Raw genomic sequence first — 22,563 nt, 5'->3', positions numbered from 1 at the left:
AATATAAATCACTTTTAAAATCATTAAATCCTGACTTAAATTAATAAAGTCATAATTAGAGCATTATGCTGTGTTTGTTATGGAAGTGGCAGGGCGAGCTGCTTTAATTACTGTCTGTAATAAAAGGAGCAGAGAGCGTACTGCGCCCCAGTCAGTGCTGTCAGCCAAGACTGAGCTAGGCTGCAAGCTCATCAAGTGCGCGGGCAGCAGGCTCCCAGGGAAAGGGCCATCGTGTCTGCAGAGGCCACTCACTGACAGCGGTGGGGAAAACAGACTCAGACAATCCAAGGTATCAGCCCCAATTACTCAAAATTTTAATGACACTTTAATGCATGATAATGTTGTTGATAATGTGAGATCTTAAAAAGTGCTAACACTTAAATATCTTATGACCGTCTTCCTTCACAGCCCCTGACTCTAATATTTGGATCATAATCTTTTTAATATAACATTATTTAGAAAAATCAATTGTCTTAGTTACATAATGGCAAAGTGTTGAAGGATTTAATTTTCACCCTCAGCAAAACTGCTTCAAAAGGTAATTAAGTGTTTCATACCGACTGCTTGATCACTTAACTCAGCCTTCCAAGGTTACACCAATTTTCAAAATGTAACCCCAAGATTTTTTCAAGTTCAAAATGAAAACTGAGTATTACAAGTAAGAGAATAATATGAATTAGTATTTTAAATTAATATTACAAGATTTAAAATCTATTTGGGAAAAAAACACACACACACACACTTATTTTCTCACTCAATGTTAAACTGGGGGAAAAGACCACAGAATGTTTTTGAAGGAAATTCTGACAAAATAATTCACCTTTTTCCTTTGGCTTTGGAGTTCTTCTTGGCTGCTCTTTTGTTTTCTGCCTCTGACTCACTTCCACTCTCACTCTCGTGCTCACTGGAGTCCTCACTGCTGTCTCCTTCATCATCTTGTTCCCCACTTTCACTTCCAGATTCACTCTCTGAAAAAGATATCCAGATGCTCCTTGATTTACAGCCATTTAATTATACATAAGGACACAAGTAAGTGTCAACATTCATCACAAATGAAAACAGATGCTGAATTTTAGTTTAGTGGACCCCAGGTGTTCCACATTTCCTATTTCTGCCCTCTGGTCACTTAGACTCCTGAACCCTGCGGCAGGGTAAGCATGGCGGGACTCCAATGCACAGAGAAGGCACGTTGCTAGTGAGTGGGGAAAGGCAAAGAAAAGATCAACCAACTAAACCAAAGTGAGCCTATCTTGCTTTTCAAACCCGTAAGTATTTTAGCTATGGCAAAAACTTTTTATTTAAAGAATGATTATGAGGATGATATAAGAATAAAGAAATAATTTTAATTCCTCTACTTATAATGAGAAATTTTATTTAGAGAAAGGAAGGGATTGTTGAATTTTCTTAGGAACCAATTTTGAGAGGGAAATGAGTCATTCAAATTGTCTTCAAAAATTCCTAAATTCAAAGGCAATAAAGCAACATCATTACTTAAAAAGCACTTATTTTAGCTAGTATAGGAGTCTTCCGTAGGTCAAAGAAATGATAGTTACACTGAGGCACTATATAGTTAAATGTTTTATGAATAAATTATGGTATACTAGGGCTCTTTGCAGAAGTGATACATATAGTATATTTATGTGTATTTTAAACATGAAGCATAATTTTTTACTAGTTGAAATGATTATAGGTGCAGAGTTGTATCCTAGATAAGAGGACAAACTGTTGTCCCGGCCTAACTATCTGATGAAATGTCCTCAGGCAGGAACGTAACCTCTAGTTAAAACAGTATTCTAATAGGTAAATAATAGCTACTTTATGAGGATTAATTCATGTATCACAGTGAAAAGCTAGGAGTGCCTATATTCTTTTGGAACTGCTTGAAGTGGTTATAAGCATGAGTTCTCAAGCTGGAATGTCCGAGTTCAAACCCTGGCCCTGCCGTGTACCAAGCTGTAAGACTGAGCAAGTTATTCAGCCTCTCTGGGTCTCAGTTTTCCTTTCAGCAAAGGCTACTTCAAAGAGCTGTTGTGAATATTAAATGATTTGAAACATGTAAAGGTGATTAGCACACAAAAGTGACTGCCACATGGTAAGGCACTCTTTATCATCAGCTTTTACAAAGAGCAAAATTTATTTTACCCGAACTTTACAAAGGCAAAACAAAACTGCTGAATAAAAATATTTTGGGGGCTTCCCTGGTGGCGCAGTGGTTGAGAGTCCGCCTGCCGATGCAGGGGACACGAGTTCGTGCCCCGGCCTGGGAGGATCCCACGTGCCGCGGAGCGGCTGGGCCTGTGGACCATGGCCGCTGAGCCTGCGCGTCCGGAGGCTGTGCTCCGCAACGGGAGAGGCCACAACAGTGAGAGGCCCACATACCGCAAAAAAAAAAAAAAAAAAAATTTTGAATTTGTTGTGATATCAAAGTTAAGCATACGTACATATTAACTTAGATAAATCGTTTATGCTATAAATAAATAAATAAATAAATAAGAAAGTATAGCATCTAAGTTACTTTCTCATGTTATTACATGGGAGTTCAACATGAATCTGGGTCCAGTTCACTTCAAGCACTGTTTATTTAAATTTTCAAATTAGGAAAATCCTTGAGGAAATTCATTTATCCTCAAGAAGGCATGCTCACTAGAAAAAAACTGGTAACTTCTAATGAGAAAAGTTCTCTCTTTCCTCTGGTAGCCAGAATGGAACTCCTGCCATGACTCCATATTATAAGTGCTCAGATAATCCCATGAAAAGCCATAATGTTAATGGAATATTTCAAATATGTATTGAAAAAGGTTAGACTCTAAACAGACAGGAGCTTGTGAATAAATGGGATGGAGACAAATATCTATATGAAACACTCAACTACACAACATATCTTTCTCAATGGTCTATATCATTCCTGAAATTCCATATTTTTTAGCATTAACTCTTTGGATTGAAGTAACTTCCCCCATTTTTCAGCGGATCACCTCAGAAGGTAATGCACCACAGATGAACTTATCAGATACTGAAAACAAAGATTTTGACAGGGGAAACAGAGGAAAAAATGAATGAATTACCTTAAGGTCAGGTAATGGATGACCAAGTAATAGTGAGCAGCCCTGGCTTCCCAAGGAATAAAGGTTTTAAAAGAAAGAGATGTCATTTGGTCTTGGATCAGATAAGTTTACTAGGTTAATTGTTACTAAGAGTATGTAACTCCTATACATACTCTGTTATGCAAATCACTCAGACTTCCAGTGTTGAAGAGACTTAAAAAGCATCTAACTCTACCCCTTCATTTATCAGGTATAGAGAAGGTAAGTGCCTTATTCAATCTGCCTGGCTAAAACTCAGGTCTTCTAGATCCTTCCTGTTTAGTATTTTTTTCATTGCATGTGGTTGCCCTCAATCTTTTTAGCTCTTTGTTTCTTTATAATACACAAGAGATTTATAAATTTTAGCTTTCATGTAGAAGTAAAAGAGTAAAAAATGGATAAGAACAGACTGCTCAAAGTTAAAAATAAACTTTACATTTTAGTGGGGGTTGGCCATAAAGTTCATTTGGGCTTTTCCATAACATCTTACAGAAAAACCCGAATGAACTTTTTGGCCAACCCAATACAAAAGAAAAGTGACTTTTAAAGGCCCCACTAAAGGCTTATCAAATATAAAATTACATTTTTCAATATGCTAATGAATATCACAGGCAGTGTGGGTTAGAATTCAGAAAAGCATGCGTTCCTGTTTCAATTCTATCATTTATTAGTTGTGGGTCCAAGAGGCAATGTCAAATGAAAAGGCGTTAGAAATTACTTTGAAAACAGTGATATGTAAGTGAAAGGAATTATTGTAATGGTATAAACTTCATTTAAACCAGCTTGTTGAATATTATGTTCTAGGCCTTATTGGTCTATAGGAAGCACAGCATATAAGCTATAGTGAACAATGTTTTTCAATGAATTAAAACCCCACCACTGTCACTGCTGCTCTCAGAAGAGTCCTCCTCCTCCTCCGCAGATTCAGAATAAAATTTCTTATCAGGATTCTCTTTCTTTGCTTTTCCTGCTGGGGTCCATTCTTTTGCCTGATTAAAAAAAAAAAAGTAAAAATGTAAATATCAATGAATTCTCATTAAGGGATTCAGTCTTCAGGTAAACTCAGTCATTCAGAATACTCTGTGAACCCAGAAGGAAGTTTAAAGCCTCAATAGAGAAGGCAACTCTGAGAATCCTGACACTGGTTTGTTCCCCTTTACCCCTAAGCAGAGGAACATAAACTCTCACTCAGAGCCTATTATGTTAGATCAACAACCTTGTTTTAACATATGATTTTAAACACTTGTGTATTTGTTGGTCTACAGAAGATTTAAACTAAAGTAAGATAGTCTAGAAGAGATGAGGGCAATTAGAGGCAGACACAGTAACAGCAGTAAGAAATTCAAGTTCACAGCTTGATACTGAGGTAAAAGAAAAAAAGAAAGAAAATACTTAGTGTAGGCAATAAATAGCCCGTACCATCTCAACAGCCTGAACCCTGGGCTATCTTGGGGTTCTATCAAGACAGAATCTTGGCTTCTGTCTTTCTCTTCTATCCTAAACATCTAATGCATCAAGAAAGCCTATAACCACCACCTTGGTCAGAGCTCTCTCTCTCCCAGATTACAAAAGACTCTAACCGGCTATGTTGTATCTATGCCCACTTCCCATCCCCCATTCCAAGTTGGCTCAACACAGCAGCTAGAATGATTTGATTAACTCCAGTCAAGTCCCTCTTCGTCTGAAATGCTGCAAAAGGCCTCCCATGCACTCAGAAAAAATGAAGTTTTTACAGCACTCTGCTCAGCCCTACGTGCCTGAGGTCCTCTTGGTCCTCCTGCGGCTGCTCTCCCTCCTGCCCACTCCCCTCCAGCCACTCCTTACAGTGTCTTCAAACACCCCAGGCATGCTCCCCTCTTCAGGCCTTTCCCCAAAGCTGTTCCTACTGCCAATATCCTCCCCCACATGACTTGCATGGCTCATTCCCTCACCTCCTTCAATTCTCTGTACAAATGCCACCTCAGGGAGGACCACTCCACTTAAAATTCCAACCTCCCATGCCTGGTACTTCTGATCTTCCTTTGGTCTAGTCTTTTTTTTTTGGTTACAGCACTTATTACTTTCTAACATACTACTGTATACAATTTATATATTTAACTGTCAGTCTATCCCTGCTAGAATGTCAGCTTCTGGAGAGCAGAGATGTTTGAATATTTTGTACACTGATGTATCTTAAATGTGTCTGGCACAATAATCATTAGTTGGGTGATAGCACCTTAAAAACTTTAATACAGTGTATTAAAGTAAAATAAATTTTTTTCATAAGTGTGACTTTGATTCATTAAGAAAAAATTAAATCATGCTTCATACACTCTCTTTTAAAGGGCAAGAAAATGTATATTTTTTTAAAAGGTCAAGAATGGTTAAGACTCATTTATTTATCACACTTTTGAGCTTCTACTATGTGCTAGCCTGCTAGAGTAACATTCTGTTGTAAAGAAATTTATAGTAGGAGAGAGGTTCTTATTCGAGAGGGGTTCTCAGCACTGGATATATGTCAGAATCACCTGAGAATATTTTTTAAAATACTAATACCAACAATAAAAATACTAATACTAAAAAAGCTAATGCTTGGGATTCATTTCCTTATGATTCTGATTTAATTGGTCTGGTGCAGGTCTGACATAGGTTTGTTTTGTTTAAAGAGCTCCGTATGATTATAGTGTACAGCTAGGTTTGAAAACCACTGATCTAGAGGGCTTATGGGCTTAAGATATGCTGCTTAAAAGGATAAGCTTCAGTAATTTGGAAAACTACTATCTGGACAATAATAGAAAAATAAGTAAAAATTACTCAAATATATTTGAATAAGACACTAACATAAGATCAGCAGTATTCCTTTCTTTTTTTATGTATATTTTAAATGCTCTGTCCTCCAGTTACAAATAAAGATAGTATTCTATAAACAAATTTCTCCTATATTTAGTGAACAGTGAAGTTCGTATTTTTCTTAAATCCAAACAAGTAATATTTTTCTGAAGGCTAGTAAAAAGTGTGTGAGGTCAATTTATAGGAAAAAAATTATTTAATTAGACTATGGCTTTCAGGGTAAGACTGAGTCAACATATAAGGAAAATCAGGCTCCTATGCTCAAAGGGGTATATTATTTTGACATGGCCATGGACATTCATGGAGTTTTAGGTTTTAAAGGGTAAAGACTAACAATAAAAATATTTTACTTTTTGTTATGGTCTTTTATGACTATGATAATTGTATCATTCTAAGCAAAAGAAATAACAGGGAAAAGAGAAGAGGAAAAGAATAGCAAGGCACTAATTTGAAAGTTCCTATGTAGGAAAAAATACTGATAGTAACTGATAGTAGATGTGTTTATAAAGCAAAATATTCTTGATACGCAAAAGACAGTTTTTATGTAACTGGGGAGAAAAGAATTTTCTAGAACTAAGCAAAAAAAAATTATAAAGAATCTTGAAAACTTACTGGTGTCATAAATATATATCATATCTGATATCCTGGAAATGGTAGTATGCAATGCAAAGTGACTTCTAGTGTCAGTGGACTAGGTTTCATGTTTTTTTTGTGTGTGTGTGGTACGCGGGCCTCTCACTGTTGTGGCCTCTCCCATTGCGGAGCACAGGCTCCGGACGCACAGGCTCAGCGGCCATGGCTCACAGGCCCAGCCGCTCCGCGGCATGTGGGATCTTCCCGGACCAGGGCACGAACCTGTGTCCCCTGCATCGGCAGGAGGACTTTCAACCACTGCGCCACCAGGGAAGCCCCATGTTGTTTTGATTAAAATATCAGATTATCTAAGCCTAGGCCATTATTCTTACTAAGTTATATTTCATAGTAACAAGATGTGACCCTGTAAGATCACTTTATAGTAAAACTACAATAACACATGTATTACGTGCATGAAATACATTGACAGGACTTTAGAGGGGTGAGGTAGAATGAAAGACTATGTGAACAGTACTTTCTGCATTGTTGCAGCTGCATCTTATAACAAAACTATGTGCATTAGTTTTATATTTACTTAAGTCTCTATAGTATAATTTTAAGTCAGTATGTCCAGAGACCAACAGACTGAAACTGTTTTCTGCATGGCATCAATGGAGAGTGACAGTTTTTTTCAACCAAGTTCTATCAATTATAATTATCCTCCATAATAAGCTACCAATTATTAATTTTCACAATGTAGTCAGCAAAATGAAAAATATCAATTTGTATCTGTTGAACTGGACAGGTGAAATGAATATAAGAAAATAGGTTATTTAAGTACTGTCCCTATAAGATAGTTAATGCTTAGAAGAGCACATGAAAATAGAAGCCAGCCAACCAACCAATCTATCAGCCAATATAAGGATACTGCTGAGACCAAATTAAATTGCATGGCATTGTTATTAATTTCTGAGATGATAAACTATTTTTATTTTACTTTTTTTGGTGGATTGGGGCAGCAAGGAGGAAGGATAGGGCGGAAGCGGGGGTAGGATAAAAGGATGATTCGACTTGGACCAAAACATTATGTACCCAACAATGAAAAAGGACAGAACCATAAAAACAACAAACAGACAAAAGAAATTAGGAGAGACAGTAATTCTGTGAAAGAATCATAACAAAGAACATGCTCTTTGTATTCTGGCACCTGACCAAAAGTTTCACAAGTAAGCCACTTTTTTTGAAGAATACTTAAGAGTAGTATGTAGATTTGAGGGGAAATCACCAAACTTAGTTGCAAGGAGGAGCATGCAACTTGTTTTTAATAAGTTTTATAATTAAAAAAATCATCTCTAAATAGAGATAGTTTGTCACAGCATGAAAACAGTGGTGTTAAATACTAAGGATAGTACAGATTTGCAAACGAGCTCAAGCTTCCTCTCCTCATGTTGCATAATAAAATGCAGTAAGAGAATGAACAATGGACTCAGATAAGGGTTGGAATCCCAATTCCATCACTTACTAGCTAAGGGAACTTGGGCAATTTACTTAAGTTCTCTGAACCTTGGTTTCATCACCTGCAAAATGGGAATAACAATAACCATCTCTTATAATCATTATGAGGTTTAAACAAGATAATGTTTATAAAACTATCAGAGTATACTCCAGGGTCTGCTAAATGGAGCCTTTATCAGCTATTATTACTCTTGCCACACTCCAAAGCCAGACAAGTTTGTGTAGTTAAAAGAAACATATTTCTCAAAAGAATCAAATTAAATGGGCATGCCTGGGGAATTCCCTGGCAGTCCAGTGGTTAGGACTTGATGCTTTCACTGCTGTGGCCAGGTTTGATCCCTGGTTGGGGAACTAAGATCTTGCAAGCTGCGCAGTGTGGCAAAAAAAAAAAGCTATGCCTATTACAGAAATTCTTCTATTTAAAGTAATATTTTTTCCCATTGTATATGGAAAAGTTAGGCAAGAAGATTAACTGACTTTCTCATAGGAATTAGTGAGAAAGATGGGTTATCTGAATCCTAGTTCAAAATATGTGTTCTACCAGAAAAGCATCCAGGATGTAATACCTAACTGTTCTTATTTATTAATTCTACTTTAAAAAGAATCAGATATATTTCACATAATCAATCTCTAAAGACAATCAGAAGACCCCTCTCTTTCTCTTGTTTATATAAGAAAGAAAGAGATAATACTAGGAAAGAACACTAATTCTCTTACTTTAGTGGACAACATGTTTTAAAGATCTAGGAAAAGGTTATTTATATAGAAAGCTTTTTTTTTTAATGTGAAAGCAACATATTATTCATTTTAATTGTGACCTTGTGTAAGGACATTTTTGGTACACGATGTTTCCTATTTATGTTTAGGCTTCACATAAAAAAGGTTCATCAGAAAATTGAGAAGAACACTTTGTATGGTTTTTCTGGAAGAGACAGCAAAAATGATTTAGAAAACATTAACAGGAAGCTTACGAATCTCTAAACTAAGTAGGAAAAGCTCAACCCAATGAAACTAAATACCTTAGAAATTGAATCTACACAACTGCAAATGCAATACCACAAATGTGGGTGGAACTGATGCAGAGAATTCCATTCTCTATTTCCTTGAAGAAAAGGAACAGTACATGTACAATGACATAGGAATACTACAATATTTATTTCCCATAGCAGCAAGATATGTCTAACACATTACATTAGAAATACCAGAGCAATTTCCAATCCGCCAAAAAAGCTTTTATATAAAACAATAGGTATTCCAGAATCTCCCACTGCTTGACAAAATTAATTTCAGAAAGGTCAACTTACCAACTCTATTACTTCTACATTTCGAACTGATGGGTCAGGCGCCACCTCTGGCCAATTAGATAATTCCAGGTACCCAGTAGCTTTAGTGTTGAGAGTATGAGACAAAGTGCCAAGCTGGTAATGATCCCTACCTATTAAAATAGAGGAAAATATAAAATAAACAATATGAGCTGTATATAACAGAGAACAATCCTAATCAGAGCTCAAGGTAATTGGCATATTACCTCAAATGTCAAGGAATAAATATAAACTAGGAAGCTCTTCATAGGTCAAAAAACTGATTTCAGTCCATAGATTACAATAATCTCCCCCATAATGGTCAATAAAAAAGCTAATCAGTCAGTGTGTTTAGAGGTGTTGCTCTGATATGTAGCTTCTCTAAAAATTACTTTACTGTGAATATTAAGAATGACAGCACAGTTAAACAATCCATATACATGTCTTGCCACAAACACATTCAGAATTTTAATAGTTTTTCTACAAAACGGAACTGCTTTTTATCGCTTTACAACATTAAATAAGAAATAATATGAAAACCAAAGTATATAATCAGTTGATTCCCACTGTAATGGCTACTTGTTAAACTGAGAAAATAAACACTCCTTTTAAAATGCTGGGGAAAATAAGTCAACTTCCATCTTTGAAAAGCAAACAAATATAAAGGGATATTTTTATGAAATAATTCTTCCTGGAAAAGCTTATGTTAGTGTACACAGAATATTTATTTAATAACAACTAAGTTAAGGTGAATTATATACTCCTTATTAAACAAAGCTATTTAAAACAGAGATGAAGTCAATGTCTGCAAGAACAACGCAGCTTTTATCTATTGTTCAGCCAAATCATCTGGTTAGAATAAAAATAAAATCAGAAGATTGAAATTATTTAGGTAAATAAGGTCTATAAAAACATGAACTACTATAAAGCTTGCGTTGGAGAACAGATGAATGGGTAGAAAGTACACTGTTCTTATATATTTACATATGCTAATCACTTATATTTTCTAAGAGATAAATTTTAAACATGTTAGAAATGGGATATAATGTCGTAATTTTTTAGACAACAAATATTTTGCAGGTATATTCTGATAATAGTACCTTTAAAAGGAGACTCAAGCAGTGGTGCGGGTTTTTGAGCCAGGAATATTTTTTTGGCATATTTACTTAAAGCTCCACTCTTCTCATTCGGAACAATAAGCTGCCTAATAAATCTTGTACGGTCTCTGATGTCGTAGTTTTGATCATACTTGCCGAGATTTAATATGTACTGGGTAAGCAATTTTGTCTGTTGGAAAAAAACAGAACAAGATGAGAATAGTTATTTATGATTATTGATAACTCTGGATAAACATATTTAAAGAGGTAATAAAAATGAATGGTTATGTCAAACAAATGTTGTTCCATAGGGAATATGCATTTCTAACGCTGCAAATGGAATTCTGAAGCCAAAGCACATGTCCTCTTCAGTATTGGGGAGGTGAATGCTGAGTACCGAGAAGCAGCCATGTGCTAGATTATTAAACTGCTGAAGTGGAAAGAAAGGCATCATTAAAAAAATAATCATATATGGCAAACCCGCTGAAGGGTCTACGTGAGAATAATGAATGTGGAAATACAACTAAAAACATGGCACTCAAAACTTAATCGGAAAAATATGCAGGACATCAAAACATCAGAGAGTATTAGGGGGCTGGCAAACTGCTTCTCCTGAGGTGTGTTTTATGAAGAGATACTGTCCCTGGCATAAGCAGTGTCTGCACTCTGACTGCACTCAGTTACTTTACCCTGAATTATGACCCATTAAAGCAGACACATGAATCACTGGACTGGATTACTGCAAATTATTTGCAGTGCATTTAGCTGTTACTTTTTCATAGAAGCAAGCTGCTGATGCCCTCTAAAAACTAGGATAAAAGACTCCTTCCATTTTTTTCCCCATGTTGCTTATAGCCTCTGGTAATATTGGTCATTTATTTATTTATGTTAGGGAACAACTTATTATAGCAGCTTTTACACTATAATAAGATTTCCTAAGTCAATTTCTGAATGTACTACATTAACATACGTTGAGCTAATTTTAATAATAATTAAACCAAAATTGAAATGTTAACAAAATAGGTTTGTATTTTAAACTCCAGTTATTTTATTGAAAAAGCATAATTTTAATTTAGAAGGTTACACACATACAATTCTAACTATAAATAGGATTCATAATACATGGAAAAAATAAACATCTGCATTAGAACATTTTACAGACATTAGAAGTGGATTAAAAAAATAAAATCAATGAAGTCAGGCAAAGCTAAAGATAGTTCTATAACAATAAGCCAAAGTACAGGAATGGTGCGGTAAACTTTTACAATATTAATTCGTTAAGATAATTGATTTGGATAAAAAGCAACCTTCCTTCAGTAATAATCTATTTAAAAACCATTAACCTAGTTTTACTAAAGGAGAGCTACAAAAAGTACAAGTGAAAAATGTTAATAGAGCTATTCTAAATTTGGTTACCAACTACTGCTATCCACTAATCATTAGACCATGTTGGTTCAACCTCAGATAAGAAAAATTCTATGATTGATTTTTAAGGACGATTAGCAAAATAGTCACCAAATGAGTAATACAGGTCAAAAGGAAGTGTTGTACACTGGACTGTATAATCAGCTTGCTGGGATAACGTGGGAAAAATACACCCAACTGTTAGTTTCCTCAAATGTAGAGTGAGAATCTTTAACTAGGTTAACTCTAAAGTCTATTTTTGAGTGTTGAGATTTAGAATACAGAACTAAAATAAATCAGAAAAAGAAAATAAGTCTATTCATTGAAATAATTTTTTGAGTTAGTGGACTGATTCATCTTGCTTTTATTTCTGATCCCTGAAATTAATGTTTAGGAAATTAAATTATTTCAAAATATTAACAGACACTATTGAAAGTGAGATAGAAAATTTTAAGTAATTAAAATTATGTAATTTCCATAATATGTATTTATTGACTGTAAAACTTGTTTTATTATATTGGTAGGTTATGAAACAGTTCTACCAAAAATGTATTTTCAAAAATAAAATTCTAAAAGATAAACTCATATCCATGTTCAATGATGCATTAAAAACATAAGCAGAATAATTTTCACTCAGATACGTATTTATTCATATACTTTAATCAATTTCTTAGCTCTGTCTATCTCTAAAACCAAATCATTGGTATTTATTTAAAGAACATATTTTTATATGGTCTTATTATTTTTAAATTAAATTTTTAAATTAAAGAAAATAAAATTGCCTACAATCTTCTTCAAAGCTCAATTTTATGATCACCAATTATGAAAATGTTGACATTTGCAACTTACTCTTCTCTATAGAACATAATTTTTTTTTTTTTTTTTTTTTTTTGTGGTACGTGGGCCTCTCACTGTTGTGGCCTATCCCGTTGCGGAGCACAGGCTCCGGACGCGCAGGCCCAGCGGCCATGGCTCCGCAGCATGTGGGATCTTCCCGGACCGGGGCACGAACCCATGTCCCCTGCATCAGCAGGCGGACTCTCAACCACTGCGCCACCAGGGAAGCCCGAACATGATATTTTTAATGGAAAAAAAAATGTCTTCTTTACAGATCAAATGAATGATCTGATAAGCACAGAGAAAATTCTGTTGAATACAAGGATATTCTCAATGCTTTCTTTTATGTTAAAATCTGTAAATATTTCAAGCTTAGATATTTAACTTTCCCACCTCCATTCAATAAAACTATCTTTATGAGATAAAACTTTTAAATAATTCTCTATACTGTAAAAAAAAAATTTCATCAAATTTAGATAATGCAAAACCAACTGCCTCCTCGATTTCATTTCATTCTAATACAAAATATAAACTTAACCACAAAAATAGGAGTTCCATCAAAAAAGTCTTCACCATAGTTGAGATACTGCAAATGATAGAACTTCTAAAATAAATTTTTAGCTCTTACCACTTAATTTGTTCAGTTCTTCCTTCGTTTTTATAGGGATACATTTCAATGTCTTCCTGTTTGCAAAATTTGTTTCTAAGAATTGTTATTTGCTAAAATTTTCAAAAGCTGAAGGTTTTTGGTGCTCTACCTGATAAACACTTTAAAGATTTCCAAATGATTTTGAATCAAAATCTAACCAATACACAAAAGTTTCACTTAATCTACTCCTCCACCCACCCGCCCCGGGCAAAAAAGCCAATATAGAACACAGGCTAATTTACAAAGCAGATTTTCATAAAATCACATTTCTAAAATCCCACTGGTCACATGCAGCAAAGAGAATTGCGTATGAGAGTGTGTGGTGTCATGCCTAAGTATGCTTTTTCAATATTAGCTTCATCACAAGAATCCTGTAGTTCAGTTAAACTACACATATCAAATATCAGTAATTTTGACCATTATAGTTTTATTTCACTTGGTAGAATAAGCAGAGTGAGTATGCATGCACCACAACCAATTCCCAAAATATTTCTGTTCCATAGTTTTCTTAATTTAATAAGAACGTTGATTTTACCATGACAACATCCGTTCAGTGAAAGCCACGTTGGGGCTTTTAAATTTACAACAGCATTTACGGTGATTTTGACAGAATAAACTTCCAAAAGCTTTACTTTGATTCCATTTACACTGACAGAAGAAACGTACAAAAGCTTTGAGTAAAAATGGTCGAACTATTATTGGAATTAATTGCTTTTCTATTTGAAAACCAGCATCATTCAGGTCCTTTTTCTGCTAATGGAGAAATACATTAACCATTATTGCTTCATTTCTCATATGTGCAAAAGAAAACTTAGAATAAAAAATGAACAGGGCTTCCCTGGTGGCGCAGTGGTTGAGAATCTGCCTGCCGATGCAGGGGACATGGATTCGAGCCCTGGTCTGGGAAGATCCCACATGCCGTGTAGCAACTAGGCCCGTGAGCCACAACTACTGAGCCTGCGCATCTGGAGCCTGTGCTCCGCAACAAGAGAGGCCGCGATAGTGAGAGGCCCGCGCATCGCGATGAAGAGTGGTCCCCGCTTGCCACAACTAGAGGAAGCCCTCGCACAGAAACGAAGACCCAACACAGCAAAAATAAATTAATAAATTAATAAACTCCTACCCCTAACATCTTAAAAAAAATGAAAATTAAATTTTAAAAAACAGTTATTTGATCTATATGAGATCATGTTTCACAGAGAGACATGTAAACATATTTGGCACCTGTATACATTAAATTGTCATCTTGAGGCTTAGTCTTCCTAAAATACCTCCCAACTTTTTAAGTAGATGCTGATCCTGTTTTAGCAGATTTATATCACTATGATTTTCATGGTGGATGGTAAAAGTTGATGAACATTTTGTGCATGTTAAATAATGATAGACAAAAATTCAGTTCTTCATTCTTCATTAAATGTACACTTCAAGTTTTAAGAATTTATTGCTGCTGGATTTATAACAAAATAAAACAATAACTGGCAAATAATAAATAGGTTTTGAGATTTACAGTACACAATAAATGACAAAACTACTGTAGTGAGAGTGCTCTGACCACTCTCTTCAATGGCCTATAGCAAGATTGTTCTGTCTCTATCTCCTGCACATATTTCATCCACAACCAACCTCTAACTTCCCATGTTTTCCTCTTACTCCATCCACTGACAGCTGGGAGCTTCATGCTTTGCACAGGCCATGACACAACTTGCCTGTTGTGTCATCAAGTTACCATCAGATAAAACACTTAAACACTTATGTCACCACCACTGGAAAAGCGAAGGACTTAGCTTTTCATACCTGCCTCATCAGGGCACACTTCATTTTACCAGCACACATCCTTTATGCTGCTCTAAAAGGGAGAGGTTAGTCATGTTGCATCTCAGAAAGGCTGGGAAAAGAAAGTCAAAGTCTTTCCAATTTAAATGTTTCACATTTTAAAATGAAATCTCTGTTCACTGCACTTGTATCTTACAGGTCACTAGACAAAACCATGGCAGAGGTTAGATGTACAACATGGAGGGACTTCCCTGGTGGCTCAGTGATTAAGAATCTGCCTGCCAATGCAGGGGACACAGGTTTGATCCCTGGTCCAGGAAGATCCCACATGCTGAGGAGCAACTAAGCCCGTGTGCCACAACTACTGAAGCCTTCGCGCCCTAGAGCCCGCATGCTGCAACTACTGAAGCCCACGCACCTAGAGCCCGTGCTCCTCAACAAGAGAAGCCACCGCAATGAGAAGCCCGCGCACCACAACACAGAGTAGCCCCTGCTCGCCACAACTAGAGAAAGCCCGCACACAGCAACAAAGACCCTACGCAGCCGGAAGAAAACCAAAGAACAACAACAAAAAAACCCAGATGGGATGTTTAACAGTAAATTTAAATGGATTTTATTCATAAAATTATACAAGACAAGCAAAGAGAATAACAAAATGTACCATAAATAACAGAAATACTCAATAGCTTATATATAGCTATGTATTAAATTTTTGTCTTATTATTATTGTGCTGCTTAGATTTAAGGAATCATTTCTGGTACCAACTAATAATGGTCAATGCCATCCAGACACTATTTACACCAATTACTTTCTCTTTGGATTAACTCTAAGTAACTGTGACACAGGAAAAATGAATTTTGGGGAATGCCATATAATTATTGAGAAATCCATTATTTTATTTATTTATTTTTTTTCGCGGTACGCGGGCCTCTCACTGTCGTGGCCTCTCCCGTTGCGGAGCACAGGCTCCGGACGCACAGGCTCAGCGGCCATGGCTCACGGGCCCAGCCGCTCCACGGCATGTGGGATCTTCCCGGACCGGGGCACGAACCTGTGTCCCCTGCATCGGCAGGCAGACTCTCAACCACTGCGCCACCAGGGAAGCCTGAGAAATCCATTATTTAAAAAAAAACTTCTCAAAATATGGGCATCATGTTTTTACCTAAATACTCTGACAAGTAATAAACTGGTAAATATTTGCTCAAATAGCCTTCTTTAAATATTATACAGGTTAGCACAAAATAATAAAAAAGGTCTCTTAAAATATAGTCCTATCAAAAAATATATAAATAGTCCTAAAATCAGCTTAGATATATATCAGTTTAAGGAATATAAAAACATGTACAGAATTCAGCATTTAAAATTGGTTCCACATAGTTGTAATTTTTAAACAGAAGGATACTGGCAAATGCACTTGGTAAAGGAAGGAGAACTACATAAAATTCTTAACATAGACCAGAGGCAAATCTAAGCAGTACTAGTGTTCTATCTAATCAATTTCATCACTTCATGACTAGGCAGGATTCTTTAAATTTTTTTAATTAAAAAAATTTTATTGAATGCAAGATTCTTTAAATTCTATAGTGCTTTACAATTTTCAAAAGTTTCACACAGATGATTTCAGATAATCTCATAACAACCCTTTCTCACCTCCCCCACCCCTATACTGCCCATCCCCCCTTCTCTCTCTCCATTGGAAACCACCAGTTTGTATCTGTGAGGCTGCTTCTTTTTTGTTTTATTCACTAGTTTGTTGTATTTTTTAGATTCCACATATAAGGGGTATCTTACAGTATTTGTCTTTCTCTGTCTGACTTATTTCACTTAGCATAGTGCCCTCCAAGTCCATCCACATTGTTGCAAATGGCAAAATTTTTATTCTTTTTTATGGCTTTTTGTAAGATTTTACGGAAAAATCCAAATGAACTTTTTGGCCAACCCTATATTTTACATATATATATATATATATCACATCTTGTTTATCCATTCATCTGTTGATTGTTCTTTAATTCTTCTAAGTCTTTGTTAAATATTTCTTGCATCTTCTCGATCTCTGCCTCCATTCTTTTTCCGTGGTCCTGGATCATCTTCACTATCATTATTCTGAATTCTTTTTCTGGAAGGTTGCCTATCTCCACTTCATTTAGCTGTTTTTCTGGGGTTTTATTTTGTTCCTTCATCTGGTGCATAGCCCTCTGCCTTTTCATCTTGTCTCTCTTTCTGTGAATGTGGTTTTTGTTCCACAGGCTGCAGGATTGTAGTTCTTCTTGTTTCTGCTGTCTGCCCTCTGGTGGATGAGGCTATCTCTCATCTGTTGATTAACAATTAGGTTGCTTCCATAGCCTGGCAATTGTAAATAATGTTGCTATGAACATTGGGATGCATATATCTTTCTGAATATGGTAGTTCTAGTTTTTTGAGAAACCTCCATACTGTTTTCCACAGTGGCTGCACCAATTTACACTCCCACCAACAGTGTACAAGGATTCCCTTTTCTCCACATCCTCACCAACATTTGTTATTTGTGTGTTTTTTGATGACAGCCATTCTAACAGGTGTGAGGTAATATCTCATTGTGGTTTTGATTTGCATTCCCCTAACGATTAGCAATGTTGAGTATCTTTTCATGTGCTTTCTGGCCATCTGCATTTCCTATTTGGAAAAATGTCTATTCAGGTCTGCTCATTTTCCAAACAAATTATTTGCTTTTTTGATGCTGAGCTGTATGAGCTGTTTATATATGTTGGATATTAACCCCTTATCGATCATATCATTTGCAAATATCTTCTCCCGTTCAGCGGGTTGTCTTTTCATTTTGTTGGTGGTTTCCTTTGCTGTGAAAAAGCTTTTAAGTTTAATTAGGTCCAATTTGTTTATTTTTGCTTTTGTTTCCTTTGCTTTAGGAGATGGATCCAAACAAATATTGCTGTGATTTTTGTCAAATAGTGTTCTGTGTTTTCCTCTAGGAGTTTTACAGTATCTGGTTTTACATTTAGGTCTTTAATCCATTTGAGTTTATTTTTGTATATGGTGTTGAGAAGGTTCTAATTGCATTGTTTTACACGTAGCTGTCTAGTTTTCCCAGAACCACTTACTTAAGAGACTGTCTTTTCTCCACTGTATATTCTTGCCTCTTCTGTCATAGATTAATTAACCATAAGTGTGTGGGTTTATTTCTGGGTTCTCTATTGTGTTCATTGATCTATGTGTCTGTTTTTGTGACAGAACTATACTGTTTTGATTACTGTAGCTTTGTAGTATTGTCTGAAGTCACGGAGCATGATTCCTCCAGCTCTGTTCTTTCCCAAGATTGTTTTGGCTATTTGCGGTCTTTTGTGTTTTCATACAAATTCTGAAATTACTTGTTCTAGTTCTGTAATAAATGCCATTGGTATTTTGATAAGGATTGCATTGAATCTGTAGATTGCCTTGGGTAGTATGGTCATTTTAACAATAGTAATTCTTTCAATCTAAGAACATGGTATATCTTTCCATTTGTTTGTGTCATCTTCAATTTCTTTCATCAGTGTCTTATAGTTTTCCAAGTACAGGTCTTTTATCTCCTTAGATAGATTTATTCCCAGGTATTTTATCCTTTTTGATGTAATGGTAAATGGGACTGTTTCCTTAATTTCTCTTTCTTGTAGTTTGTTGTTAGTGTGTAGAAAAGCAACAGATTAAAAAAAATTTAACAGTATATACATTTTTGTCAACATGAGTAAGTTTTTCCTTTATATGTTATATTTACTTGACAAGAAAATATATCCAAGAAAGGGTATAAATGTCACCGCATAGAGCCTGAGCTCTTTTTGTTAAGTTATATTAAAGGGGCTGGGAGTCAGGGTAGATTTCTCCAAAGACCGAATCACAGGGCAAGAGAAAACTTCAGGAAGGATCCCCAAAACATCACTGTGATTTATAAAATTTCTCACTAAGAATCAAAAAGTGAACCTGAAAAGCGATACAAAGAAAATGTAAGTACTAAGGATACTCCATGAAGCACTTTCTTCTTGAACAGCAGAAAAAAAAAAAGTAACTGTCTCAAAGAAAATGAGACAGTAATTAAAATAAATGAACTATAGCTACATACCTCAATATTTTAAAAACACATTAAGTAAAAATAGTTTAACTGTGAAAGTATACATAAAATAGAATACTACTTATGCAAAATTTGAAACACACAAAACAAAAAATACATTGTTTATGGATACATACTTATGTAACAACAATACAAAACATGTATGATTAAAACACACCAATAATATGACAGTGGTTACCAATGGGGAAGAAAGGTGTGAACAGGAACTTGAGATCTTAGCTCTATCTGTTACATCCCTTTAAAAAAAATTATGGAAAACACACTGACTTAATCTTAGTGGTACATATATAGGATACCTTGGAGATATTATGGGTCTGGTTCCAGGTCACCTCAATAAAGTGAGTGACACAAACATGTTGGTTTCCCAGTACATATAAAAGGTATGTTTACTATACTGTAGTCTCTTAAGTGTGCAACAGCAGTATGTCTAAAAAAACAATGTACAAATGCTGGAGAGGAAGAAAAAGGAACCCTCCTACACTGTTGGTGGGAATGTAAATTGGTGTAGCCACTATGGAGAACAGTATGGAGGTTCCTTAAAAAACTAAAAATAGAGTTACCATATGATCCAGCAATCCCACTTCTGGGCATATATCCAGAGAAAACCATAATTCGAAAAGATATATGCACCCAAGTGTTCACTGTAGCACTATTTACAATAGCCAAGGCATGAAAGCAACCTGAGTGTCCATCGACAGATGAATGGATAAAGAAGATGTAGTGTATATATACAATGGAACATTACACAGCCATAAAAAAGAATGAAATAATGCCTTTTGCAGCAACATGGATAGATCTAGAGATTATTATACTAAGTGAAATAAACCGGACAGAGAAAGACAAGTATCATATGACATCACTCATAGGTGGAATCTAAAAAATAGTACAAATGAACTTATTTACAAAATAGAAACAGACTCACAGACTTAGAAAACAAACTTATGGTTACCAAAGGAGGAGGAAAGGGTGGGGAGTGGGGGGGATAAATTAGGAGATTAGGATTAGTAGATACAAACTATATAAAATAGATAAACAACAAGGTCCTACTGTATATAGCACACAGAACTACATTCAACATCTTGTAATAACCTATAATGGAAAATAATCTGAAAATAAATATATATGTATAATAAATATCTGAATCACTTTGCTGTACATCAGAGACTAACACAAAATTGTAAATCAACTATACTCCAATTTTTAAAAACTCACTAACATAAAAAAATAAACAACAACAACAAAAAGAATCCTTTATTGCTAAAAAACGCTAACTATCATCTGAGCCTTCGGTGAATCTTAGTAGTAGAATCAAAGACCACTGATCACAGATCAGAATATAGTAATAAAGAAGTTTGAAAATATTGCAAGAATTACCAAAATGTGACAGAGAAACAGGAAGTGAGCAAATGCTGTTGGAAAAATGGTGCCAGCAGACTTGCTCGACACAGGGTAGCCGCAAACCTTCAATCTGTAAAAAACACAGTATTTGTAAAGCACTATAAAGTGAGGTATGCCTGTATGTGTATTTATGCTATTTTGTACTTTTCTATAGGTTTGCAATATTTTATATTTAAAAATAAAAACATAGGGCTTCCCTTGTGGTGCAGTGGTTGAGAGTTCGCCTGCCGATGCAGGGGACACGGGTTCGTGCCCCGGTCCGGGAAGATCCCACATGCTGCGGAGCGGCTGGGCCCGTGAGCCATGGCCGCTGAGCCTGCGCGTCCGGAGCCTGTGCGTCCAGGAGCCTGGGCTCTGCGACGGGAAAGGCCACAACATTGAGAGGCCCGCGTACCACGGAAAAAAAATTAAAAAATTTAAAAAAGAACAAAACAAAACATAAGCTAAGTAAAACATTTACTTATGTTACTTATCACTACATTTAAAAGATGATACACTATTAGAGCAAGTTTGGAAACAGATGTACCCTTTACTCATTAATTTTTAATTGCTATTAATCAGTTTAATCAAATCACAGCTTTCTGTCTCAGACCTCAGTAGACTATTTCAAGGAAGTCATGCTAAATTTTTATACCATGTCTTAAGAGCTGAAGAGTTTTAGCAACTTCAACTGGTTTCAGTGTAGTTCAACTTTTCCCCCCATATAACAGTGAAATTACTCTTACTTGTGAGAGTATTCTACCGGTGCTTTTACTCTTGATATTCATATTATACAATTTTTTCCTTCATAACAACAAAAGAGGAATTTCAGCACCCTTTTCTCAGGCTGATAAACCCAAATAGAGTGCTTTTTTAAAATGAGCATAGAGATTCTCAATAACCAGACTAGTTCTCTGACTGTAAATAATCATATTCTCTAAGAAAAATCTAGCAGTTGGTTAACAACGTAAACTAGGTTTATGAAAAAGCAGGATTTGTTCTAATTCAGTTGACACAGCAGGGCCAATTTGGGCACAATGTAAATTTTGTGTTCGCTTTGGCATGATTACATCAGTAAGAAAAAACAGGTAAAGGCAGAAAGCTGCACCCAGCTGAACTGGGCTGTGCAGGAATAAAGAAACATATCCACCTCAAACGTCTATCTCAGATCACCACATGTATTATGGGCTACATTTAGTCACATTTGGCAGTACAACTTTCTATCCATATTCAAATTAACCCTCCTTCCATGACATAACTCATAAGTACAACCTTTAAAACACCCGTTTCCACAAGTCAGGTCCTTCTAAAAGTAAAAAACTAGATTCATTGTAGTATTTATGTATCTCTTAACCATTTAACATGTGTAAAACTATTCTCTTGTTTTTACTGTTGTTTTTTTTTTTCTTTTTATGTGTCACCAATGAATTTTTTGAGTGTTGTGCCTCTGGTTTCACTTTTGCAATAATCCCTGTGGTTGTTAATTGTGTGTTTCTGTAAAGCACAATAATTTTTAGGAACATATATGTTGCATTATAAATAACTGACTATATGATTATAACTTCCACTTTACAGATTAGAAATTAGATTAGGTAGGTTGTATTGTATAACCTGTCTAAAATCATGTACCTAGTAAGTGGCAAAACATGATTTGAAGTCAGACAGTCTAACATTAGAGCCTGTACTCTGAATCACCACCTGCCTCCCAGTAATTGACATTAAATAGTTCTATGGCAGGCATCACATACAGTTAAACTGCTTTCTAAACTTCCATCTGAAAGAGCTCAGAGTCAGAAAATTAAAGAAGCTTACAGAAGAAGTTCATCTACAGAGTCTTAATCATAAGGCAACAGAGTTTTAAAAAAACTATATGAACAGCTTTATATCTCCATACTGAAAAAAATTAAAATATCAAAGAATATGTAATGCTAAAGACAGACAAAATGTTGATTTTTGGGTACTGTATTTTTCAATTCTACAACTTCCATTTTATTATTTTTTATAGTTTTTATTTCTCTGCTGAGA

General features: G+C 35.4%; 1 protein-coding gene across 2 annotated transcripts in view; it reads right to left on the bottom strand.

Annotated features, from left to right (window-relative positions):
• The window catches only part of AP3B1 (adaptor related protein complex 3 subunit beta 1), a 263,029-nt gene that overhangs the window by 96,927 nt on the left and 143,539 nt on the right, over positions 1-22,563 (bottom strand). For both annotated transcript variants that reach the window (XM_082621919.1, XM_082621920.1), the window contains 4 exons: positions 10,402-10,588; positions 9,305-9,435; positions 3,961-4,072; positions 821-968 (listed from right to left, as the gene is read on the bottom strand). In XM_082621919.1, the coding sequence (XP_082478045.1) occupies positions 821-968; positions 3,961-4,072; positions 9,305-9,435; positions 10,402-10,588 (578 nt within the window). The remainder of the gene's footprint in view (positions 1-820; positions 969-3,960; positions 4,073-9,304; positions 9,436-10,401; positions 10,589-22,563) is intronic.

The sequence above is a fragment of the Mesoplodon mirus genome (genome assembly GCF_964341445.2).
Source record: "Mesoplodon mirus genome assembly, chromosome: 5".
Lineage (NCBI taxonomy): Eukaryota > Metazoa > Chordata > Mammalia > Artiodactyla > Ziphiidae > Mesoplodon > Mesoplodon mirus.
Note: the sequence above shows the minus strand (reverse complement) of the source record. Positions and strands in the feature narration are given on the sequence as shown.